The sequence below is a fragment of the Diospyros lotus genome, chromosome 7 (genome assembly GCF_014633365.1).
Source record: "Diospyros lotus cultivar Yz01 chromosome 7, ASM1463336v1, whole genome shotgun sequence".
NCBI classification, from domain to species: domain Eukaryota; kingdom Viridiplantae; phylum Streptophyta; class Magnoliopsida; order Ericales; family Ebenaceae; genus Diospyros; species Diospyros lotus.
The window spans coordinates 861954-885213 of record NC_068344.1 but is presented as its reverse complement, the minus strand read 5'-3'; the positions used below and the strand labels follow the sequence as shown (position 1 = coordinate 885213).

The 23260-nt window shown below is 36.6% G+C and overlaps 1 protein-coding gene across 2 annotated transcripts in view; it reads left to right on the top strand.

Annotated features, from left to right (window-relative positions):
* LOC127806700 (ubiquitin C-terminal hydrolase 12-like) overlaps positions 1-23260 on the top strand; it is a 50082-nt gene that overhangs the window by 18588 nt on the left and 8234 nt on the right. Inside the window, exons 10-25 of one of the 2 annotated variants that reach the window (XM_052344155.1) lie at positions 1364-1473; positions 3198-3272; positions 9732-9810; positions 9912-10058; positions 10171-10251; positions 10339-10458; positions 11881-12003; positions 12569-12643; positions 12768-12856; positions 12945-13053; positions 13172-13240; positions 13323-13433; positions 17055-17110; positions 17257-17434; positions 17517-17618; positions 17730-17801. In XM_052344155.1, the coding sequence (XP_052200115.1) occupies positions 1364-1473; positions 3198-3272; positions 9732-9810; positions 9912-10058; positions 10171-10251; positions 10339-10458; positions 11881-12003; positions 12569-12643; positions 12768-12856; positions 12945-13053; positions 13172-13240; positions 13323-13433; positions 17055-17110; positions 17257-17434; positions 17517-17618; positions 17730-17801 (1596 nt within the window). Of the gene's footprint in view, positions 1-1363; positions 1474-3197; positions 3273-9731; positions 9811-9911; positions 10059-10170; positions 10252-10338; positions 10459-11880; positions 12004-12568; positions 12647-12767; positions 12857-12944; positions 13054-13171; positions 13241-13322; positions 13434-17054; positions 17111-17256; positions 17435-17516; positions 17619-17729; positions 17802-23260 lie in introns of both variants that reach the window. The other variant, XM_052344154.1, reaches the window with a different exon arrangement.

Here is a 23260-nt window from a genome sequence, read left to right as displayed (position 1 = left end):
TGAAATTCGCTTCACTGTGGATCAGCAAACTAGGTTTGCACCCAAGTCGATTAACGTGTTAAGAGTGGCAGAACCGATTGAAGAAGGTGCAGAGCTTGATCGATCAAGGAAGGCAATTGTGATGCAACCAGCGGAATTCTCCGAAATTGAGAATCGATGGCTGCTGTTTCTCCAAAATTCACCTACAGCTCCGAGGATGGGAAGGCCTTGCTCGTTTGGAAGTTCCAATCAATTGGAATCAAATCCATAACCAAGGATTGATTGCTCTGATACCATTTGTCACAAACCTAGAGTTGGAATGACAATCGGAAGGAGATGATAAATAGAATCAAGAACAAAATATTTGAGAGGAAGAAATGGACAGAAATGGGGAAAGAATGTAGAGAGAAATGAGGGAGAGAAGTAGAGAGAAAATGAGAGGGAGAATTGAGGGAATTCTTAGAGAGAGAATAAGAGTTTCATTAATCAATTCATGCATATCCTCTCCTCTTATAATGGGTCCTTTATATAGGCATAGTAGCTAGTTAACTAATTTCTAACAACCTCCTAACAGCATCCATGTGCTTTTAACAACTTGTAAAAATATCCTAACAACCCATTACAATCCTATTACCAATAATACCCTTCTATTATTCCTTGGGTCATGACAACAGATTATTGCCTAACCAACCGCCTTACCCCATATCTCTCTCATCGCTTTCCTCTTCTCTCTCTCACACACCATCGCTGGTCGTCTCTTGCGGAATTGCCGTCGCCGCTTGCCCTTTCTGGCTTAGCCTTTCTCGTCGCACGTGGCAGCCATCTCTTGCGGAGTCGCTCCAGTCGTCTCTCTTGGCCCCGATTTCCATTGGCCACTGCTGCCAATCATCTCTCGTGTTTTTCCTCCACCCTATCCTAATACCCCAGTTCATCTCTCTCGTGTTCTTCCTCCTCCCAGTTTATATATATATATATATATAAAAGTTTTTGTTTATATAACAGATTTATTTATATATATAAATATATTGTTTATATATAAATATATATAAGTTTTATTTATCTTTTTAATTTTGATTTATCTGAAAATAATATGAAATTACATTAAAAGCTAAAAAAAAAAAAAAAAAAAAAAGCAGTCCGCCTAGGCGTCCTAGGCGTTAGGCCCCAGTTTGGCACTTGACTAGTGTCTAACGCGTTTTAGAACATTACTGAAAACACCATTTAATTGTTTTCAATTTATAGTACAATATCTTATGTTTACCTTTGATTAACTTTCTCTTGGACTGAACCGAGTGATGTTGTGATGACTTTTGTTCCATGTGATTGAGAATGTTTATTATTGTTGATATTTCCTTTTTCATTTGTTCATATATTCACTTTGCAGATAAATGACCGCTATGAATTCCCTCTTCAACTTGACCTTGATAGAGAGGATGGTAAATATTTATCACCTGAAGCTGATAAGAGTGTCCGCAATCTTTACACGCTCCATGGGTAAGGTTTCTCTATGTCCTTTCCCTGTGAAATATATGATACAAAGTTTCAGGTATCAAAACTTTTGATATATCTTTTATGCCTTTTGGCTTGAGGGTATGTTGTGTGGACCACCATTCTTTCCCATGCTTCAATATTTCAGGACATCTTTTTTGGGATCCTTAGTGTGCCTTATTGTTAATCCGTGATACACAAAAAACAATGCATTGCACAACACTGATGCAAGGTTAACTTTCAAAAATTGTAATAGGGAGGTAGACATGAACTTCTCCAAGCTGTGTTATTATTAATTGTAATTGGCAAAAATTCATGTGTTGTTTACTCTTGCTTTCACTTCGAGCATTTTAAACTTAACTGAATCCAGCTAGATTTCACAGTACTTTTTAGCCCAGCACAACTTCGGTGCTTTGTGCTGTCCAAGCCATGGTTCTAATTCTGTATTGTACTGGCCATTGCATGCCATACTGGATAAAAAAAAAAGTAAAAAACCGAGCACGTTTTGTATTGGGCCTATGCCTAGCATGTTAATTAAAAAATTGGCTCCTTTAAGCCACAGAAAGGTGTTCTGTATAATTCTCTCTCTCTCTCTCTCTCTTTCTATATATATATATATATATTTTCATATTTTATGTTTGGTTACTGAAACTTTACAAAATAACTCTTAAACTATTGATTAGCATTAATTTAATTGGAAAAGACTTACAAACAATAAATATGAGGTTTATGTTTTTTTGAGACTTACAAATAATAAATGTGAATTTTGTGTTTTTTTATTGGTATGCTTATATGTATTGTCATATTAGTGAAATAATTTAATATAGAAGGCAGTTAGTGAAGCAAAATCAAAAGCTTATGAATATTTATATGAAAGTTTTTACTTTACTGTCTGTCCAACTTCTTATCTTCACCGTAGATGCTGGATATCTTTATTGAACCTGTTAGAGTATCTCACAGCTTTCTAGACTATTCTTTCAACTCAACCAGCTCCCTATTTAACCCAAGAATACACTGATAACAGAAAAACATAGAGGAAACAACACAACCACAGAAAAACAGCAAGGTTTATCCTGGTTCGGTCTTGAAATCCAAGACCTACATCCAGACTGCTTAGGAGCCACTGAAATCCACTATCTTGAACACCCATGGATGATTACAACGAGAACTTAATCCCTCCCGCCCATATACACTGAAAGCTATAGGGAAAATAGGGAACACAAGCTAAGAACCAGCCACTCCCAACCTCTCGCACTCAATCCCAAATCAAGACAGAAAACCGGAAACAATCCTTCACGATTTCTGGCACACTAAGACTCTCACCCTCACAAACCTATCCACGACCCCTATTTATAGGATATAGGGGTGGTGGAGCACAAGATATAAAACTAACTAACCGCCTAACAGAATAACTAATTCATAAGGCCGGCTGCCTTCTTCTAGAAACAGACCTTCTAGAAGAACAATTGATTTTAATGCTAAAACAGGAAATAGAATATGTAGCAATACAAAGTACATGATTTACATTTTATCTAATCTAATACAAGTGTTACAACAGAACCTTTCATTATGACTTATTCAAAACACATACTGAATTTTTCTATTTTATCCAATCTATCAATTTCTATTTTACTTATTGAAAAATGAATTTGATGGTGTTATCCATCGCTGAGATTTGAAGGCATCTGCTTATTGTCTTTGCTTCCTTTTTTTTTTTTTTCTCTTTGTAGTGTTTTGGTTCATAGTGGTGGGGTGCATGGTGGACACTACTATGCTTTCATCAGGCCAACCCTATCTGACCAGTGGTATGCTTCTTATGCCCATGGAACTGTGTGTGTCTGTATCATTTGCTCCTGTATTGCGCATAACCTGCTTCTTTTTTGGTCGCTGGAAATTGTTCTTCTTTTACTTCTTCCTCTGCATGTTCTAATTTGTCATTTAATGTTATATTTTATTTGAAGTCCTTAAAAAAAAAATAAAACTACAGCACTTTGAATATGTACCTTAGAGGGTGCTAAAATTCTTTTATGGTAAACTTTGTTGGGCAGTTCAGGAGAAGAAATTAGTGTTCCCAGCTCTGGGTCAAATGGTACTTCTATGCTAACTTGGCCTAGCTTTCAGGTAACAATTAAGTTTTGAAATGATCCTTCTAATAACGGGGTCATGGTGAAAAAAATAGCAACACCCCCTTGAGAATGGGAAGTTGATAGTTTTTTTTTTTTTTTTTTTTTTTTCTCTTTATTTATTTATGGTACTCCTTTAATTCCTACTTGTTGGAAAATAGGTCACCACCAGGAATAGGGAATGAGTATTAGTCTTACTAACAAATTTTTCTCTTTAAGTTGCTCTGATGGGAAATGGACATTCTTGAGAGTTCTCTCTTTAGGTTAAATTGAGCCCACTTGCAGATGCTTTTGATATAATTGAAGCATCTTGGTTGGTTACTGGATATTTTCCAGTAGAAACTACATACTCTATCATGATACAAACAGGATACCTAACTTCACTCAATTTGTTTAAGTAAATTTCCACATTCCTCCCAAAATGTTACCTGTTGAGCTTTATATCTATGCTCTTTTGCTGCTTGCTCTTAGGATGCCACTTCTAATTCTTGAAGGGAACAATAAGAAGCAAGGCATCTGTCCTTGGTGCTAAACTTTCTTTCTTCTTCACTTAAACATGCTTTTATCCATTAGTTTTGATTTAAGCATTCCACTATTCTAGTATGTTACTGGATTGAACTCTTCCTCACACTTATGGCAATTTATAAACACCATTCAGATAGAAGAATAAACTTGATTAACTGGCTATAGGTGATACACTTTTTCCTTGTATCTGCAAAACTCTCATTGCACGATTTTGTTATTTAAATGTAAAAGCTTGTAAAACCACCTCTATTGTTAATCTTTTAGTGATTGTGAGCTCTCAGTGCACATATATATCCTAGATCATCTGTTGGTGTCATTAACTGTGAATCATTTAATACTGTGTTACATGGAATTTATCCCTATCAGATATGCGTGTCTTTAGGTGTTGGACCTCCTTATGCCCCCTACATTAGGTATCGGGGATTTATATCTAGAAGTTGGATATGGGCATGATACACCAAATATATATCATTGCATATAATATTTTAAAAAGTATGTTTTTTGTTTAGGGTTGTACTTCAAATCAAAGTAGAAAATTTGGAGAAAGGGATGTCTACTGGATTATTTTTTTAATATTGATTGTGAGTTTCTTCTTCTGCAAACATCATTAAGAAATTATAGGGTCTATGTTTTAATTATGGATACAATGTTTGCACACATTTCTACTCACTGTTACTTTTGTCATAATGTTTCAACCCAATTATATGGAATTGCTACTTTTGGTGCATTATAGTCAACAGTGAATCAAGATTTTATCTTTATGCACGAAAGATAAATATCGACTAAGGTAATTGCTTATATTTAGAAAATAGTGAAATTAACTGTTTTTTGGTTAAATAACAGCTAAGTATTCACTTACCTCTTCATAATTAGGGCTGTTCAAAACCCAAATCAACCCAAACAACCTGAGCAACCCAACCCAAACTGTTGGGTTGGTTTGGTTTTTAATTTAATTCTGGTTGGGTTGGTTTGGACTTTTTTGAAAAACTTTGGTTTGGGTTGGGTCCAGACGAATAAATATTTTAACCCAAGCTAACCCAATCCAACCATATATTTATTATAACTAATAAATTATTTAATAGAAGTTGAACAGTTTGCTCTCTTTTATAATATAATATGAACTTTTTCCCCTTTAATTATCCATAATATAGTTATTTAGTAAAATTAAATTATAGGCAATCTTTTTTTCGCATCTACACAACTTGATAATTATATTATAAGCAATAATTAAAGAGGGCTTTACAAGATGGCCAGCTCTAGAAATCAGCCCCACTCAATCTAGTTTTTTATGGTTCGGATTTGTTGGGTTGCAAATCTTTGCTTTGGGTTGGTTTGGTTTAAGATACATAAAAAATTTATTGGGTTGGGTTTGGGTTGAACCACAGGTCCTAAACCCAAACCAGCCCAGCCCATATACACCCCTATTCATAATGGTTATGGAGGTTTCTCCTCTTCCTCTTCTTCTTCATTTCTTCTTGGGTAAATACATTGCCCATCTCCACGGTAAAATTTAAACAAAAAATATCCCTCAACATTTGGGGATTACCTTGACCACCCTTTGTTAATGTTTATTTCTTGGCAAACCCAAATGACCAAAAATCATCATAACAATCATGGATGGGAATAATTTTAAGAAATTGTAACTTAGAAAGGTAACCTCACTCGATGCCTGTTGGATTCAAATGTTACTAGTGTCCCTCCTTAACTTCATCATCATTATCAACTGCTCTTTGTCTCGAATCAATTAGGATCAGTGGCATGACATTTATAATATCAATTGACTTCATATTGACAATACAAATCCATGCAAAAGAACAATGTGGAAAAATTTTATACCAGTTTTCCTTCTTGACACAACCCTCTAGTGAGGGAATGTTGGGATAATATTCCAAGACTATTTTCATATTAAAATGTTTCATGAGATGCCGGTAAATGAAACTAATTGATATGGTCATATTCTATCGCATAGTTGATATTGCGATAACATTGCTAAGGTTAGGCCTAAAATAGAATTAAATGGCTTGGGTTGAAGTATTTTGGATTTTGGAAAAGAAAAATGATAGGTATCCCCTTTTGTTAAAAAAAAAAACTAGGTTGGGATCTTGAGTTCAAGGTCATAGCCTGATTGTGTTGGTCAGGTCTAATTTTGAGTTGGGTATCTTATTTTTGTGTTGGGTGTGGACCACTTTTCAGGGCTTTCGCTTCTAGGAGTAGTTCAGCTGCCTTTGGGTTTTGGAAGAGAAGAGGGGGAAGTGGAAGGGGGTTCATGGACGAACCAACACCTGGGAGGCTATCCTTGGTTGACATCATGGGTTTTTTTTGGCTCACATGTGGCAAGATGTTTGGTTTTGACTAGAAGTGAATTTATTCTGCCCTTTTTGTTATGTCTAATTTCTTTTCTTTTTCCTTCTCCTCTTTGGTCTTTGTTTTGGCCTTCCAGTGTTTTCCATCTCCTTCAATTTCTCTCTTTTGGTCTCTGCCTAGCACCTTCTTTTCTGGTTTTTGGTTTGTGGCTACTTCTCTCCTTATTTCTCCTTCCTTTGTCCTCACAATCACCCCCCTTCCCTTTTCAGTGTGATGCTGCACTTCACCTTCTCTTTTTTGGTCTGGTGCCACCATGGTTGTCAATACCATGTTAGAGAAAGTACCAGATTTGTCATTGGTATTGTACAATGCTGGAAAGTACTGGCTATCATTTCAAATATATCGTTATGATAAATAAATAATATATATTTTAAAAATGTGAACAATATTAAAATTTCACACTATTGTCAAAAATATATCATGAAAAAATAATTTAAACAATATAATAGTGTACTCAAATTAAGATTGTACATAACCTTAATTTATATAACACATGTAAATATAAAATAAAAAAGAATTAAGTTGTATGAAAAAGATGGATAAAAGGAAAAATTCAATTTCTATCATCAACATCAAAATATAGCATAAGAAACCTAGCAAAAAAACATATATATATATATATAAAACAATAATTATTTTTATCTTCCTCAATTTTTACCATAAAATATAGCACATTACAAAAATGATAATATATAATAAAAGGGATGATGCAGGCTAGCTGCGTCCCTATTACACTAGGGATGCAGGCAGCCTGCATCACTACAATATCAGGACACAGGTGCCTATTTTTTCAACTTTCAAGTCAGCATCCATTATTTGAATTCAGAACCAATGGTATGCTGGAATTTGTTCACGTGCATGAGTACCAGAATTCGACTGGTACCGTAAAAATTTTACAACTATGGGCACTGCAGCCTCTTTGAAGGCATGGCATGTACTAGGTTTCTGTAGGAACTCCAATGGACCTTAGGTCTATGCTTTAGTGGGTTTGGCTTTCTGGAGGGTTGATAAAAATTCTACCAGGCTTTTTGACCCAAACAGACTTCCCTATGGGCTTTGGCTCTCTGGGTGATGGATTCTATTTGTTGGGCATCTTCTTGGGTTTGACCCTTTTGTGGTTGGCCCTGATCTCGTCTCTTATCTGAGCATTTGCTTCAATAATTTTTAAAAATATTTATGGGTCTTTACAGCTATTCTTGTCTTATCCGTTGAGACTTTTGCAAAGATTTTAGATGATCTCTGGCCCTAACTAGATTTAGTTTCTTCCTGTAGAGGGTTGGCTCCTTAGAGAATTTTTTTCGTATATCTTGTTATCTATCAACAATAGAAAAAAGAAAAGATCCATTTGAAATAATGTATCCATGATGGCACAAACTCTTTGAATCCCATTGAGTTTCACTCTGATGAGGAGCTTTATAAAGATTGTATCAATTTTTATGCAAGAAATAAGGATTAACTGAGGCTGTTCAAGAAGGCATAGGACAAGTAGTATTCTGCTGGTAATTGTGGATATGCATTTTTTTGTTTATGGTGGATTGTATGGGATCCATAGTTGGGGAAAAAATTACCCATTTGATTTTGAGTATGCCACCAAAAAGCTTCTCTTAAAAATAAAATCTAAAATTTTGTTATAGTAATCAGCAAATATTTTCTTTCATATTAAATATTGTTACGGGTCTCCACCCTAAAGTGCTAGCTGAAGGTGACATAGGTTCATGGGACCAAGTTTTATACCCAAAACCTCCCTGTAGACTACTGGTGTGGGATTGGGTTGACACTAGAATAACACAAGCAGTTTGTATGTCAATAGAAAATAAGCTTTAAGAAAAACCTAAATGTCATGGATCAGTAATTGGGTGTTGGCAAATCGATCATGACCTTATGAAGAAGATAGGAATCCTCATATTATTTTTATGGCTTTCTTCCTTTTGATGATTATAATTTGTGTAGTTTCAAGGCTATGATGTTTTTTTTTAACACAAACTTTCTAATAACAAAAAGTTGTCTAAAGTTTTGAGTGATCTAAAAATTATTGGATTGCATACTGGGCACAACCTAGAAGTATGCAACGGAAAGTTGCTTCTTTTTTTTTTTAATGCAATGCCTGTGTGTTGATTATTGAATGATGGTAAATTTAATGTATGAATTGTTATGTTCAGTGTTCTACAACAAGTTAGGCGCTAGTTGAGCGCCAGACTGGGGCCTAGCGCCTAGACCACCTAGGCGGGGCCTAAGAAAACTGCTGTTTTTTTTAACATTTTGATGTAATTTGATGCAATATTAACAATCAACGAGTAAGAAAAACCAATACTCCGCTTGATGCTTCGACACCTCACTATAAACTAGTTGCAAACGCTAGAATCCTATCAAAACACAAATTTCTAGGGTGAGAGCTGAAAATTGAAGCTTCTTGAGAAGAGCTGCAAAAATGATGAAAGAAGCTTCAAACCCAGAAAGAGCTGAAAATCGAAGCTTCTTGATGAAAGAAGCTAAACAAATGATGAAAGAGTTGAAAATCAAAGCTTCTCAAGTAGTCATCATCAAACTAGTGATATGTATTGGAGGAAGAAGAGCTCCAAACCCAGATGATGGTGATATGTATCGGAGGAAGAAGAGCGAGAACCGGCGTGGAGATAGGCCTTGGATCCGTAATCTGAAAATCAAAGAGACGATTGGCGGCGGCGAGAGTGAGAAAGCGACGAGTCCACGAGAGACGAACCCAAACCACGACCACTTATGAGAGGATATAAAAGGGAGAGGGCAAATACCGAACAGGGGAAATCCAAACGCACGTTTGGATGACCCAGGCGGCTAGGCGCCTCTTGGGCCTGATTAATCGGGCCTCACGCTTAGGGGTGTTGATTGGCATGTATTCGCAGCAGCCAGAGCTGCCTAGGAGGCCGACTTTTTGAACATTGGTTATGTTTTTTATTTTATTTTTTATTATTATTATTATTTTTTTTTGGGGGGGGGGGGTGCGCATCATGTGTAATGTATTTCTAGCTTGCATATATGATACTTAAAGAAACTTTCTATTCTTGCTGGCCAAGCCCCTTACCCTTACCATAGGTAATCTCCTACAGTGAACAGTTAATAAATGTTCATGGTGTTCTTGTCTTCATTAATTGTTCTTGGAAAGGTCATGCTCAGGCAACTGTCTTCCTTGGTTAATTTTTTTATTTACTTATTTAATTAATTCTACTTTGTAGGTCTATTATAATTATTTTTTTTTTATATTTTCTCCTATTTTAGGTTCAAATTTGATGATGAACGGGTAACGAAAGAAGACATGAAGAGAGCATTGGAGGAGCAGTATGGTGGTGAGGAAGAGGTAAGCATTTACTGGCTTTTATATCTGGTGCTCTTATCTTCTTGTGTCTTGGTTGTGGTTATGAAGTCTTGTTGTTTCCTTTCTGCTGCTTTTCTGAACAGTTGCCGCAGACAAATCCCCGTTTCAATAACACTCCATTTAAATTTACGAAATACTCAAATGCTTACATGCTTGTGTACATACGAGAAAGTGACAAGGAGAAGATAATATGTAATGTGGATGAAAAGGACATTGCTGAGCATCTCAGGGTATGAACTGTGCCTTTTAAACTAAAATAAATTTCAAGAATATTGTTTGGTGTGGATATTTATTTGCATATGTAAGGGTTCAGATCTGACTTATATAAGAATCTTATTCCAGATAAGATTGAAGAAAGAACAAGAAGAGAAAGAGGACAAAAGAAGATACAAGGCTCAGGCTCACCTTTATACTATTATCAAGGTTTACATTTTTTCCCTTGAGCAGTTGTTGCAATTTTTTAAATCTCTGGTGGGATTTATATCACTTGATTGGTCATTGATGTTTTAGGTTGCTCGTGATGAGGACCTTATGCAGCAGATTGGAAAAGACATTTATTTTGATCTTGTGGATCATGAAAGGGTTCGCAGTTTTCGTATACAGAAGCAGATGCCATTTAACCTTTTCAAGGTACTTTTCTTTTTTCTTTTTTTCTCATTGTTTCTGACCAAGTAAAATTTCATTCTTCCATAAGTGAGGACTGGTTAATTCCATGCTGGTCTTGCCTTTCTTTGCTGGGTCCCTATTAAAATAAGAAGAAAAGTTATTTGAATAAGGGCTAACTCCCTGTAACATGATTGATGCCAAAGGACTGGTTCACCCAAACAAAACTAGATATCTGTAATGATCCAAATAGCTCTCAAAATGTCAAGGGAAGATGCCAAGAGAGGGAAGCATCCATCAACTGGAAGAAACGAGTAGAAGGAAGACTCCTGAAAAGTAGAAAACTCTGCATCTTGGAAGGAACTTTGGTTCCTCACCGATGACAAGCATACCTCAAAGAGTCCAGGCCTCTTGTTTCTTTCATCTTGGATAAAGATCGCTGATATGGCAGGATGTTGGCCAACATCAAAAATTGAAAAATATAGCCCCCAAATCTTTCACGCAACATGGCGATGAACAGGGATGTGATTTGTGTTTTTGCCATTCTTCTTACACATACCAGTCAATCCATTAAAAACTTAATTCACAGATTATGCTAGTGAGTGTTGCCACCAGAGTTGATGTCCCGTACCCCCCAAAAAAAGTACTCTTAAAAATTCTCCTTGATCTCCAGATCTCACTTCAAGGCAAAGACAATTGTGGCATCAAAGATTTGAGGAAACAACTTTCTGAATCTTAACTGTTGGCCATTTAAACAAATTTAGTCTCTGCTAAAAGAATTATTACAACAAAACTTCCATAGTCATTTTTTCATTAGATTTTGAGGCAGGTGCTTGATCCATGCATATATTTGACCTTCTAATATCTGTAGCTAGACTGTTTGTCACTTCATTTTGAACCTATTTTTCTTTTTGTTTCTGGTTGTGGGCCCTTATATTTGGTTTTTCATGGTTGTATCCAGTCAAACTTGGAATGAATGAGGTGCCCTGTCATGTTGGAATTTTAAATTTTGAAGAGCTGACCTGCAGCCTGCTAGATCACACATCAAATTGACAATATGCATTAATAGATGTGATTGCTCTCCAAAATCTGTTTAGGCTACTATCAGTTCATTAATAGAATCTGAATTATTTTAACTCCTGTTTCTGCTTTTGCTAATTGTGTTTACATACTGTAAATCCACTGCTTTAGGCTGGTGAGGCTTATTTTTTATGTAGCTTCTAATTACATCATGCTCTTTTAGCTTATGCTGCTTCATTTTGTTTTTCCATTTATCTAACCTTCATGTTTGCCAATTAAGAGTGGTGTAGTCAACTTGTTCTAATGAAGAGTATCTTTCATTCTTTCTTTTACTTCCATTGTGTTTTCTATATTTTGTCCTCTATTTATGTACGAGGTAATTAGGTTCTACAGGCTCCCTGTCTTACTGTTACATCTTCTAATTTTCAGGAGGAGGTTGCCAAAGAATTTGGAATACCTGTGCAATTTCAGCGTTTTTGGATTTGGGCAAAGAGGCAGAACCATACGTACCGGCCAAATAGGCCATTGACCCCACATGAGGAAGCACAATCTGTAATTGCCTTTTAACTCTTATTTCTTATTTGTGTGGCAATTTTTTATCATGGCACATGTTTGGAATATTCCTTGGTACTTTTTCAGTAGGTCCCTGAAAATGATCTCTATGTCTATCTCATGTTTACGTTTTACTATAGTGTCATATGCTCTGTGATAGAGCTGTTTGTAGAAGTTCTCAAGATTTTGAGAATTTTGCTTAACATCCATTTTGCTGATACTGTATATGGCCATAGATAGAAATGGTTGGGAGATGTAGAATCCACGTGGTTGACCCCACCTAGTGATATGATTGTTATTTTGCTGAGACTAGTTGGAAGTCAAGATAGCTATAGATTTGGAAATTTAAATGGGGGTTGGGGGTGTTAACTCTTTTGCTTGATTGGCTGCCTTGTGCTGTACCTGATGATGTTCCTAATTTTTATTCTCCAGTATTTCTGCTATGAGTTCTGATAAAGCTGTGTTCTGCTATCTTGCATGCTAAATAAAGTGTCAAGTATTGCATATAAAGCTTGCATATCCATTATGGAATCTATTAACAAGCTATTGTCATTTTAAAATGAAGGTTGGGCAGCTGAGGGAGGTTTCTAATAAGACACATAATGCGGAACTGAAGTTGTTCTTGGAAGTAGAGATTGGCGTGGTAATATTCTTTTATTGGTTTTGCTGGTGTATTCTAAGATCCATTAGCGTCATGATTAAGTGTCTTTATTGACTCCAATCTTTCTGCATTTCTACTAATAGTCCTCCATTTACCATATCAGGATCGAAATCCTATTCCTCTACCTGACAAAACTAAAGAAGATATTCTTCTTTTCTTCAAGCTTTATGATCCTCAGAAAGAAGAACTTAGGTAATTTCTAACTTTTTGACCCACCTATTTTTACTTGTTGCCTTGTAACGTATGCTGTTTGACATCTGAATTGATTTTATGTTTTCAGGTTTGTTGGTAGGCTTTTTGTGAAAAGTTCTGGTAAACCACATGAAATTTTAACAAAACTGAATGAAATGGCTGGATTTAGTCCAGAGGAAGAAATTGAACTTTATGAGGTTTGTGCTTAATGAATATTTGAACTGTGAGGTGATCAGTATTTCTTCAGCTTTCTTAATCTTAATGAGACTTGTTTTTTTGCTTCTCAGTTGTTAATTGATCTTGTAATCTGTTCAGGAAATAAAATTTGAACCTAATGTCATGTGTGAGCGCATTGATAAAAGGGCCACATTTAGATTTAGCCAGGTATTTTGGTCATTTACATGGAACACTTGTTTTTTTGTCAAATGAGGGCAATGTTACACTTCGTTCTGACTTCTATTTACAGATTGAAGATGGGGATATTATTTGCTTTCAGAAATCCTCTTCACATGAAAGTGAAGAACAGTGCAGATATCCTGATGTGCCTTCATTTTTGGAATATGTGCACAATCGCCAGGTCGTGTTTTCTTGAGACTTTCACTTGTTTCTGTTACAACTGTGTGCTACTTCTAGATAAGGTACTGAGTTTTAAGAGGGGAATGTTGGAAAATGTTTTGGCTTTTGGCAATTCTTGCTCTTTGTGGATCATGAGTGGAATTGCTCTTTTGCATGGATTTGTATTATCATATGACTTTTTGAAGTCAATTGACATTATTACCCTAACTTTGTTAGGATGAGGTGCGGTTGATGATATGAATCATATGATGATGTTGGTCATGAGGGGAGTGCCAATAAAGGAACCTGTAATTGTATAAATTGAAAGACCTTTCTCCCTTTCAGAAGGTTTGCTCTCCAGCAAACTGTAATTCCATTTTAAGTCAGTTTTGGGACTTTATAGACACTTAAGAGTAAAGTTGGGTGTAAAGATACTAAAGACCCATTTCTTTTGGCTAATGGGAATAGTTGAGCAGTAAACCTGTGTTCCTTCACATGTTAGGCTCAGACAAAACTCATTTCATTGATCATTTTATTTATAAGTAATGGATGTAAATGTGATGTCATGTTAAAGAAGGAAAAAGTACCAGGATGGTTATCCTGCAAGATCTTTTTATCAAAGTGATGAGAACCTGTCTTGGGGAATTACATAACATGAATGTAATTCAGATGGCAACATGTAAAGTATACCTCAAAGGTCTGTGGCTGTTGCATCTTTCTCTTCATGATACTGCAGGTTATTAAACCATTTTGCACTCAATTAAACTCAATCTCATAATGGGAGATGCTCAATTGTCTATCCAAGTGTGATAATTTTCTTTGGCACATATCAGACCTTCCCAATTTGGGAAAAGAGATTTGAATTTGAGCCTTGTTAGTTGTTCCCCTTACAAGATTTTTCCCATAAATAAAGTTCTATATTAATCCGAAAACATGGCTAACGGGTGAACACTATACAAGCTCAAAAATTAAAATTCTCCATATAAGCTTGGATAACTCATCCAGAAACTGCACAAAAGAAAATGGACCAAAAAGGGGAGTTGACCCCTGTTCGAGAAGCCCAAAAATCTGTTACTATATTTGGCATCATGCATTGTAGGCCAAGTAAAGTGGGTGACCCTAGGAGGTGCTTTTGACCTCCAATCATCTTCCATGATCACAAAACACACTGTACAAGAAGTCAACAACCACAACATATCAAGCCTTAACCCTTCTAGGTCGTGACAAGTCACTGTAAAATGTACAAATTCAGTAGGACTTCTCTTTTGAAAAACACCAGTCTCATTTGTCCTCTCCTTGCACTGTAAAATCTTGGTCCTGAAGTGTACCCAGGAAGGTTGTCAGGAGTCAATTTCCATTCTTGTGTAGGGATGTAAATGGGGCCCCAATTAACCCCAATTACATGTTTTATTAAATTTTCAAATAAGCCTTGTACCTATATCCTCATTGTTATACTTATTGTAACTTTAAACGCGGTTATTTGGGACCATTGGGGACCCATTTACATTCCTATTCTTGTAAATTCTTTAATGCCGTCAAAGGATAAATTGCAATCCTCGCTAACAAAAACATTTATTCTAGCAAACCTAAAAATGTTCACCTTGCACAGATAATGTAGCCAAATATCCATTTTTAACCTTGTTTCCAATCAATACCTAATGCATTTAATTAGAGTCATAATATGGATTAATGACATACCCATAAGGATCCCTGATCCTCCCTATTGACCACCACGCCTCAAAATGCCATATTCCCCACCAATAGTCTCTTTCAAAGATCATCATCCGAGTAGCTAGCCTCCAAGGCCACCTACCAAGAAGGGCTTTGGAAAAGTTCGTCTGCCTAATGCCCAAATCCTGTTTTGCCACTGGCAGGCGGACTCTGCCAATCAATAAGATGTACTTAAACTCGTTCCTAAGACCAGCTCAGTGAAAGTCCTCTTTGAAGTTTCGATTCTAATAGCAACAGACATTGGTAGCAAACAACAAAATCAATACGAAGGTAAGGAGGGATGGCTAATCTTAGTGGGTGTTATTGGCGGATGAAGAGGGTTTTCCATGGTGCATGAATTGGTTGAGGGTGGTGTTTTAGTTTTTCAACTGGTTCAACCTTGCAAGTTTAAGGTGTATATTTTGAAAGCAAATGCTTTAACCAAAATAGATGGAGCTCTTGGCCTCTTAACTCTAGATGCTTGATTAAAAACAACAGATGCTGATTAAGACCAGAATGTGAAGATTCATGTTAAATTGTTAATCACCATCTCATCTAAAAGCTTAAACTAGTAGATAGTGAGTTAATTTTATCTTTTATTCCATTATTTTTAGGGAAAATTATACACACTCCTTGTGGATTTGTTTGCGAGGGCACCCCACCTATAGATCAAAATTAGCCCTGGAAGCCCCTGTGCTTTCAATTCTTTGCAATCACCCCCCCCCCCCCCCAAAATCAATTCCAAGAGCTAACACCATCTACTACAAATTAAAATGATTTAGTTTTGCCTTGGAATAATAATTAAAATTAAAAAATAAAAATAAATTCAACTAAATTAATTAAAATTTTAAAAAAGGGGTCACATGCAAAGACAACGATGGGTTGTGGAACCCACCGTCCTAGGTCAGCTTAGGGAGAACCCACCTGGGATGGTACGTGCTTTGCAACAAATGGGGAGGGAGGGAGGAGGAAAAGAAGAAGCTGCCATTTTTTATTGTGCAAAGTTCTGCCGTTATCATTGTCATCTTCTTCTTCTTCTTCTTCTTCTCTCTCTCTCTCTCTTTGTATTTCTCTACATCTCTCTCTCTCTCACTTTCTTGCTCGCTCAAACACAGCCATTGTTGATTGTGTGATCCCATTGTCCAAGATGGTTCTTTGCTGATTGACCTAGGACAGCGGGCTGTGTGTTCTTTGCAAGTTACCACCTATCTCCGCCAGCGACCCCTTTTTTTAATATTTTATTTTTTTGTTATTTTAGTTGCATTTATTTTTGAATTTGAATTATTATTTGAGATAAAACTACATCGTTTTAATTTGTAATTGACAGTGTTAACTTCTAAAATTGATAGAGGGCTTGAAAGGACAGGGGCTTCTAGGGCCAATTTTAAAGTATAGAGGGTGTCTTTGCAAACGGGTCAAACCACAAGGGTGTGTATGCAATTTACCAGTATTTTACTCTCAACAATGACCCTTCCCCAAGAAAGGATCAGCTACTGCCAAAGGAGCACAAAGTGAATAGTATGCCTTTTTCTATTTTCACCCAGAGCAGTATGCCTTTCTCTTGTTCCCACTTGGGGCAACATGTCTAGCTGTAGCCAAGCCCCTCAAGCAATGTCTTGGTTCAATGAAAGTGAAGCACAAAAGTTTTCCATTGTGTTCAATGGTATAGAACTTCCCGTTTTATACCCATACTTAAGTTTTGGTTTTCCCTGACATCAAGTTTGCTGATCAACTTTTTGGTTAAAATAAGCTTTAAGTGGACTTGACAGGATAGATGGAGATATTTGAAAAAGGGAAGAAGTTGTTTTTGGCAATTGTAACTTTGTACTTTGATCTGATTTTATGCAATGGTGCCCTCAGTGGTCATGGTAGATATGTGTTGATTCATGATATTAATCATAGCCGATTTTGTCTATGGATTACTTCGTTACAGATAGTTCATTTTCGATCCCTGGAGAGACCTAAGGAGGATGATTTCTGCCTTGAATTGTAAGTGCTCTCTCTCTCTCTCTCTCTCTCTCTCTCTCTCTCATACTCATTATTCAGATGAGGGGCAGGGAATGTTTTTACTGCTGATTGTTGCTTTCCCCTGCTGCCGGTCACCTGTCTCTGACCATGTTCTTTTAAATTATAAGGTCAAAGTTACACACTTATGATGATGTTGTTGAGAGAGTGGCCTATCGACTTGGTGTGAATGATCCATCAAAAATAAGGCTTACTCCTCATAACTGCTACTCTCAGCAACCAAAGCCCCACCCAATTAAATATCGAGCTGCCGAGCGTTTGTTAGAAATGCTAGTCCACTACAATCAGGTAATGTAGCATTTGATGAGCTTAAGTCTGAAAACTTCTGTACCATTGAAGCCTGAACATGTCTTGATTTCCTTTATCACAGACTTCTGATATTTTATACTATGAAGTACTGGATATCCCTCTGCCAGAATTGCAATGTCTAAAGACACTAAAAGTTGCCTTCCATCATGCAACAAAGGATGAGGTTCCTATCTAAGACCCTCTATTTCACCAACTGTTTTTTGCACAACTTCAGTCATTTTCCAAATAAACTAGTTCTTTAGTTCTGTCCTCATCTTGTTTGAACTTTTTTCAGGTGGTGATACACAATATCAGATTACCCAGGCAGAGCACTGTGGGGGATGTGCTTAATGAACTCAAGAAAAAAGTAAGCTCCTATTTTTGCTAACAACCCCTATGGGTGCATTACAATCTGGAAATTCGTAGAAAATATAGTCACTGGTATAGGAAATGTAGCTGGTAAGCATATGGAGGAAAAAGCGAGAAACACGTTTTTGCTTTCTCTCTTGGCCCAAAAAATAGAGGAAAAATAGAAGTGGAGGAACAGCAACTATCAAATAAGAAATATGTTGGAATCTTGTTAAAAATCTCTTGCAGGATAGAAGAGAATCTTTTAAAAGTTTACTGGAAATCTATATAAAAGTTAAACTATAGAAAAACGTTTAAAGTGATAAAGAAAATGTCACTTAATTGGAACTAGTAAAAAAAAAGGAAAAAGAAAATAACTAACAGGAAATTGTCATTTTACATGAATGCCTAGGAAATAGTTAGGAAGTTTGAATGTTCTTCAAGGAAAATTTTTTAGACGTATTTTTGGATTTCAGTTTCAAGCATAATGGTATTTGTATTAACTTGACACCGAGCAAAAACAGAAAAAAAAAAAAAAAAGAATATTAAGTTTGCATATATTTCCTTAAGAGTGACTTTAAAAACAAGATGATTGGGGAGTTAGAATTCCTATGGCCGACCCCTCCAAGCATTAACTGCAAACAGTGGATTGACTATGGCGCCTAACCAATGTCAAATAATTTATTGTCTGGGTTTACTTGAAAGATTTTAGTTGGGAATAATTATATTTTAGTGTTACTGATATCAATATCAGATGGAACTAGGGTTTTTAAATTGTTACGAAGTTTTAAAGGATATGCATATGATATTTATAAATTTGGAAAACTCTTATGATGGTCTCTCTTCAGAGAGGTCTTGTGGAATGCGATGGGAAGAAAGGAGTTTGGATTTGCTTATATACCAGTGATTGAGAAATGTATTATTAAAAGGAAACATGTGTTTTGTTAAGGAGATACTAAGGTTTTTGCAATTACAGTTGAACTATTTCACTGCCAAATCCTGACAATTCTCTTCATTCCAATCCGATGAGAATTAGAAGGATCAAACACCCAAACAGAGAGCAGAAAACAGAGAGAAAATAGAGAGAAATAAGAGAGAAGAGAGAAAAGAGGGAGATGATGCAGAATTCTGATATTCTCGTTAACCAAAATCCATCCCAAGGATTGGGAGAATATACACAAGGCGTTTGGGAGGAGAAGATTCTCCTGCCAAGGTGGGTCCTACACCCTTACAACTATAACAAACTTGATACTCTCCTAACCTCCTTGCACATGGCAATAACTAACCTCTACATTAGTAATTACAGCAGTAAAAAAGTAAATAAAAATGAAATGAGCTATGGTAACGGGTCCCTTCTCGTGATATTTCCCCCCTCCTCAACCAATTTCTTGTCCTTAAGAAATGCTAAGGAGGCTGGCAGTTTTTGGCAATTGCTTGAGGAGATCTGGGAGATACTCCCAAATGCTGCCATCAGACGAGTTGCCCTGCCATTTAACCAAGACTTGAATAAGAGGGGCCCCATGCTTGTACACTACCCTTCTCTCCAAAATAGCTTTAGGTTCCACTGTTTGGCTAGCCTCTTTAGGAAGAGTAGGCAATGCAGAACTCGCTGGTTGTGCCCCAACTGACCTCTTTAGGAGCAATACATGAAACACACGGTGAATTTGTGACCCTGCAGGTAGTTGCAAGCTTAATGCCATCTTCCCTACCTTAGCTTCTGTGGGAAATGGCCCATAGAACTTTAGACTGAGCTTGGTTACTTTTCCTTGAGTGATAGACTTCAGGTGAGGATACCTCAGCCTCAAATACATCTCATCCCCTTCTTCAAACTCTCTCTCACTTCTTCTTCAGTCAGCAAATTGTTTCATTCGATTTTGGGCTGAAGCTAGCTCCTGCTTCAAATGTTGTGTCACTATCCTCTTCTGCTGCAAATAATCTTCTACTGTGGCCACATTGGATCCTCCCCCCATTGCAGGTTGAACAGGTGGTTTGTACCCAAACAAGGCTTCAAATGGGGACATTTTAATTGAGGAATGGTGGTTGCTATTATACTACCATTGGGCCAGAGACAACCATCTGTGCCACTCCTTAGGTTGTAAGAGGCAAATGCACTAAGTTTCAAGGCTTTGGTTCACCCTCTTGGTTTGCCCATTAGACTGAGGGTGAGAGCCTATGGACATGCTCAATTTTGTTCCCAGAGACCTCATCAGCTCCTGGCACATCAATCTGGTGAAGATCCTATCTCTATTAAAAACCATGAACTTAGGAGTCCCATGTGAAGCGAGAGCTTCAAGATCAAACAAAAAGAAAACCAAGATGAAGAATACCTCGAGCAAATTGATATTATGAAAACAGAAAGATACAATCGCTAATGACAAAAGACTTAGAATGTCCTTATATACAAAATGAAAGACAAAAGCAACTGCCTAACAGAAAACAACATGAGTTAACAAATAATAGAGTTTTAAATAAGAAACAAATATAAGAAGCAATAGTAACTACTCTTCCACATTCCCCCTCAAATCAAACTCCCTTGGTAACATTGAGCTTGTCAAACCATCTACAGTTGTTGTAGACAACAACTGTATTTTAGAATCAGCACAATCAGCAGACTGAGTAGAATTTATAGGTGACTGCCGAAGACGTAGCTTATTGCTCAAAAATAGAAACCGATCTCTTGGCAAACCCTTTGTAAAGATGTCAGGCACTTGATGAAGAGTAGGAACATATCGAATTTCAACATCTTTGTTTTCAATTTTCTCACGAACAAAGTGCACATCAATCTCAATGTGCTTTGTTCTAGAATGGAAAACAGGATTTTCTGCCATACTCTTGGCTGCCAAGTTATCACACCACAAAATAGGAGTCTTCTCACAAGGATACCCTAGCTCTAGAGATTTCAACCATAAAATCTCTGTAACGACTTGAGCCATTACTCGGTATTCAGCTTCCCCTACTGATCGAGCCACCACCGATTGCTTCCTAGAGGCCCAGACTAGTAAATTACAGCCAAGAAACACACACAATCCACTAGTAGACTTGCGAGTCACCTTACACCCGGCATGATCCGCATATGTAAAAACAGTGAGAGACATCTTGAGGAGAAGGTGTAATACTAATCTTAGATGAAGAGTACCCTTAAGATACCTCAATAATCGTTTGCAAGCCTGCCAATGTTGAATTTTAGGAGCTGACAAAAATTGGCTTAGCTTATTGACTGTAAATGCAATATCTGGCCGAGCGTAAGTCAGATATTGTAAAGAGCCTATTATAGTTCGATAAAATGAAGGTTTAGAAAAGAGATCACCATCATCAGTCAAAGACAAACCCGAAGTTATAGGTGTTGGACAAGATTTACAGTTAACCATATTCGTTTTCTTCAACAAATCCATAGCATACTTGGACTGTGTAAGATAAAGACCAGTGGAGTTTCTATATACTTCAAATCCAAGAAAGTAATTAATAGATCCAAGAGTTTTAAGAGCAAAATTCTTGTCCAAATCATGAATACACTCATGAAGAGCCAAGGAATCCGAACCAGTCACCAAAATGTCATCAACATAGACTAGAACAAACAACACATAACTGGAAGTCTTTTTAATGAAAAGAGAGGCATCAGAAAGTGCCTTCTTAAAACCCCACTACTGTAATGCTCCCTTTAGTTTATTATACCAAGCCCGAGGAGCTTGCCGCAGGCCATATAAGGATTTGTTTAATCTACAAACATGAGTAGGAAACTCATAACTTACAAATCCTTCTGGTTGCTTCATAAAAACTGCCTCATCAAGATCACCATTTAGAAAAGCATTATTGACATCAACTTGCTGAATATTCCAACCAAAACTGACTGCCAAAGAGATTAAAACCCTAATAATGAGAGCCTTAACCACTGGACTGAAGGTTGATTATAGGATGAATAGAAGGAGTAGGAGCAGGTTGAAATCAATGATTTAGAATGACCGGATAGAATAAAAGGTGAAGTTCGTCTCAAACACTCAAAAGATTGAGGTGAGGATTGAGCTGAAGGATTATTAGGTATGGCAGATGGAACAGTAGAGGACAAAGGAGAGGATTGTGCTGCTTGAGAAGATAAGGAGGGTAAGAAACTAACTGGAAAAGATGGAAGATTGTGAAGTGTTGTAGTAGATGGACTAGAACAATCAGTAGAAACAGAAGACATAGGAGAACAACTTGAAGAGGATGTCCACAACTGAGAATAAGGAAATTCTTTAGAATTAAACTTGACATGACGAGAAATATAAACTCTTCCTAAGGGATGTAGACACTTGAAACCAACATGCACATGGCTATATCCTAGAAATACACATTTGGTAGAATGAAATTGGAATTTGTGTTTGTTATAGGGTCAAAGAAATGGAAAACAAGCACAACCAAATGGTTGTAACTTCATATAATCAGGCTCTTTACAATAAAGAACTGAAAATGGTGACTGAAATTTTAATGTAGAAGCTGGTAAAAGATTAATAATATGAACAGTAGTAGCAAATGCTTCTACCCAAAACTTTAAGGACATATGGGCATGAGCTAATAAGGTAAGACCCATTTCAGCTATGTGGCGATGTTTATGTTCAACCACACCGTTCTGTTGATGTGTATAAGGACAAGTAAATCTAGGTTGAATGCCACAATCAGTCAAATAAGGTATGAAGGCTTTGAACTCACCACCATTATCAGTATGAAAGGCCTTGAGTTTGGTATTATACTGAAGTTCAGCAAGCTTATGAAAGGTTTTGAAAATGGCTAAGGCATCAGACTTTAATTTCAAAGGATATAACCATGTGTACCTAGTGAATGCATCGACAAAAACAATATAATATCTAAATCCCTCAGTAGAAAGCACTGGTGTTGGTCCCCAAAGATCAGAATAGACAAGTTCGAGAGGAGTTTTAGCTGTAATCATGCAATCATCAAAAGGAAGTTAATGCATTTTGCCTATTTTGCAATAATCACAAAAAGATCTATTTGAACTTGAACAAGGAAGACCAATTTTATTCAATACAAGTCGAAGTACATGTAAAGAATGATGTCCTAATTTGGCATGCCATTGCTGACAAACTTTAGAAACATATGAAACAACAGGAAAAAAAGACTCAGTAGACAAAACTGGTCTTTTACATTTATTTGAAGAAAGACAATCTACAGGCGAAAAAAGCAACTTGAATCCTTCTTGACAAGGAAGTTGCTGGTATACTTGACTTGAAAACAGACTTAAACACTGATTTAGAATAGGTAGAATTGGAAGCTGAAACAAACTGATATAATCCATCTCTAAGAATCCCTCGAAGCAGCACACGACCTGACTCCTTGTCCTTAACAAAACAAGAATCAACATGAAATTCAATAATCAGATTATGATCCTTAGTCAATTGAGAAACACTGATAAGATTTCGTTACATAGAAGGAACATGCAACACATTAGATGAAGACAAGGAGGTTTGAGGAGAAGTTTGTGTGCGT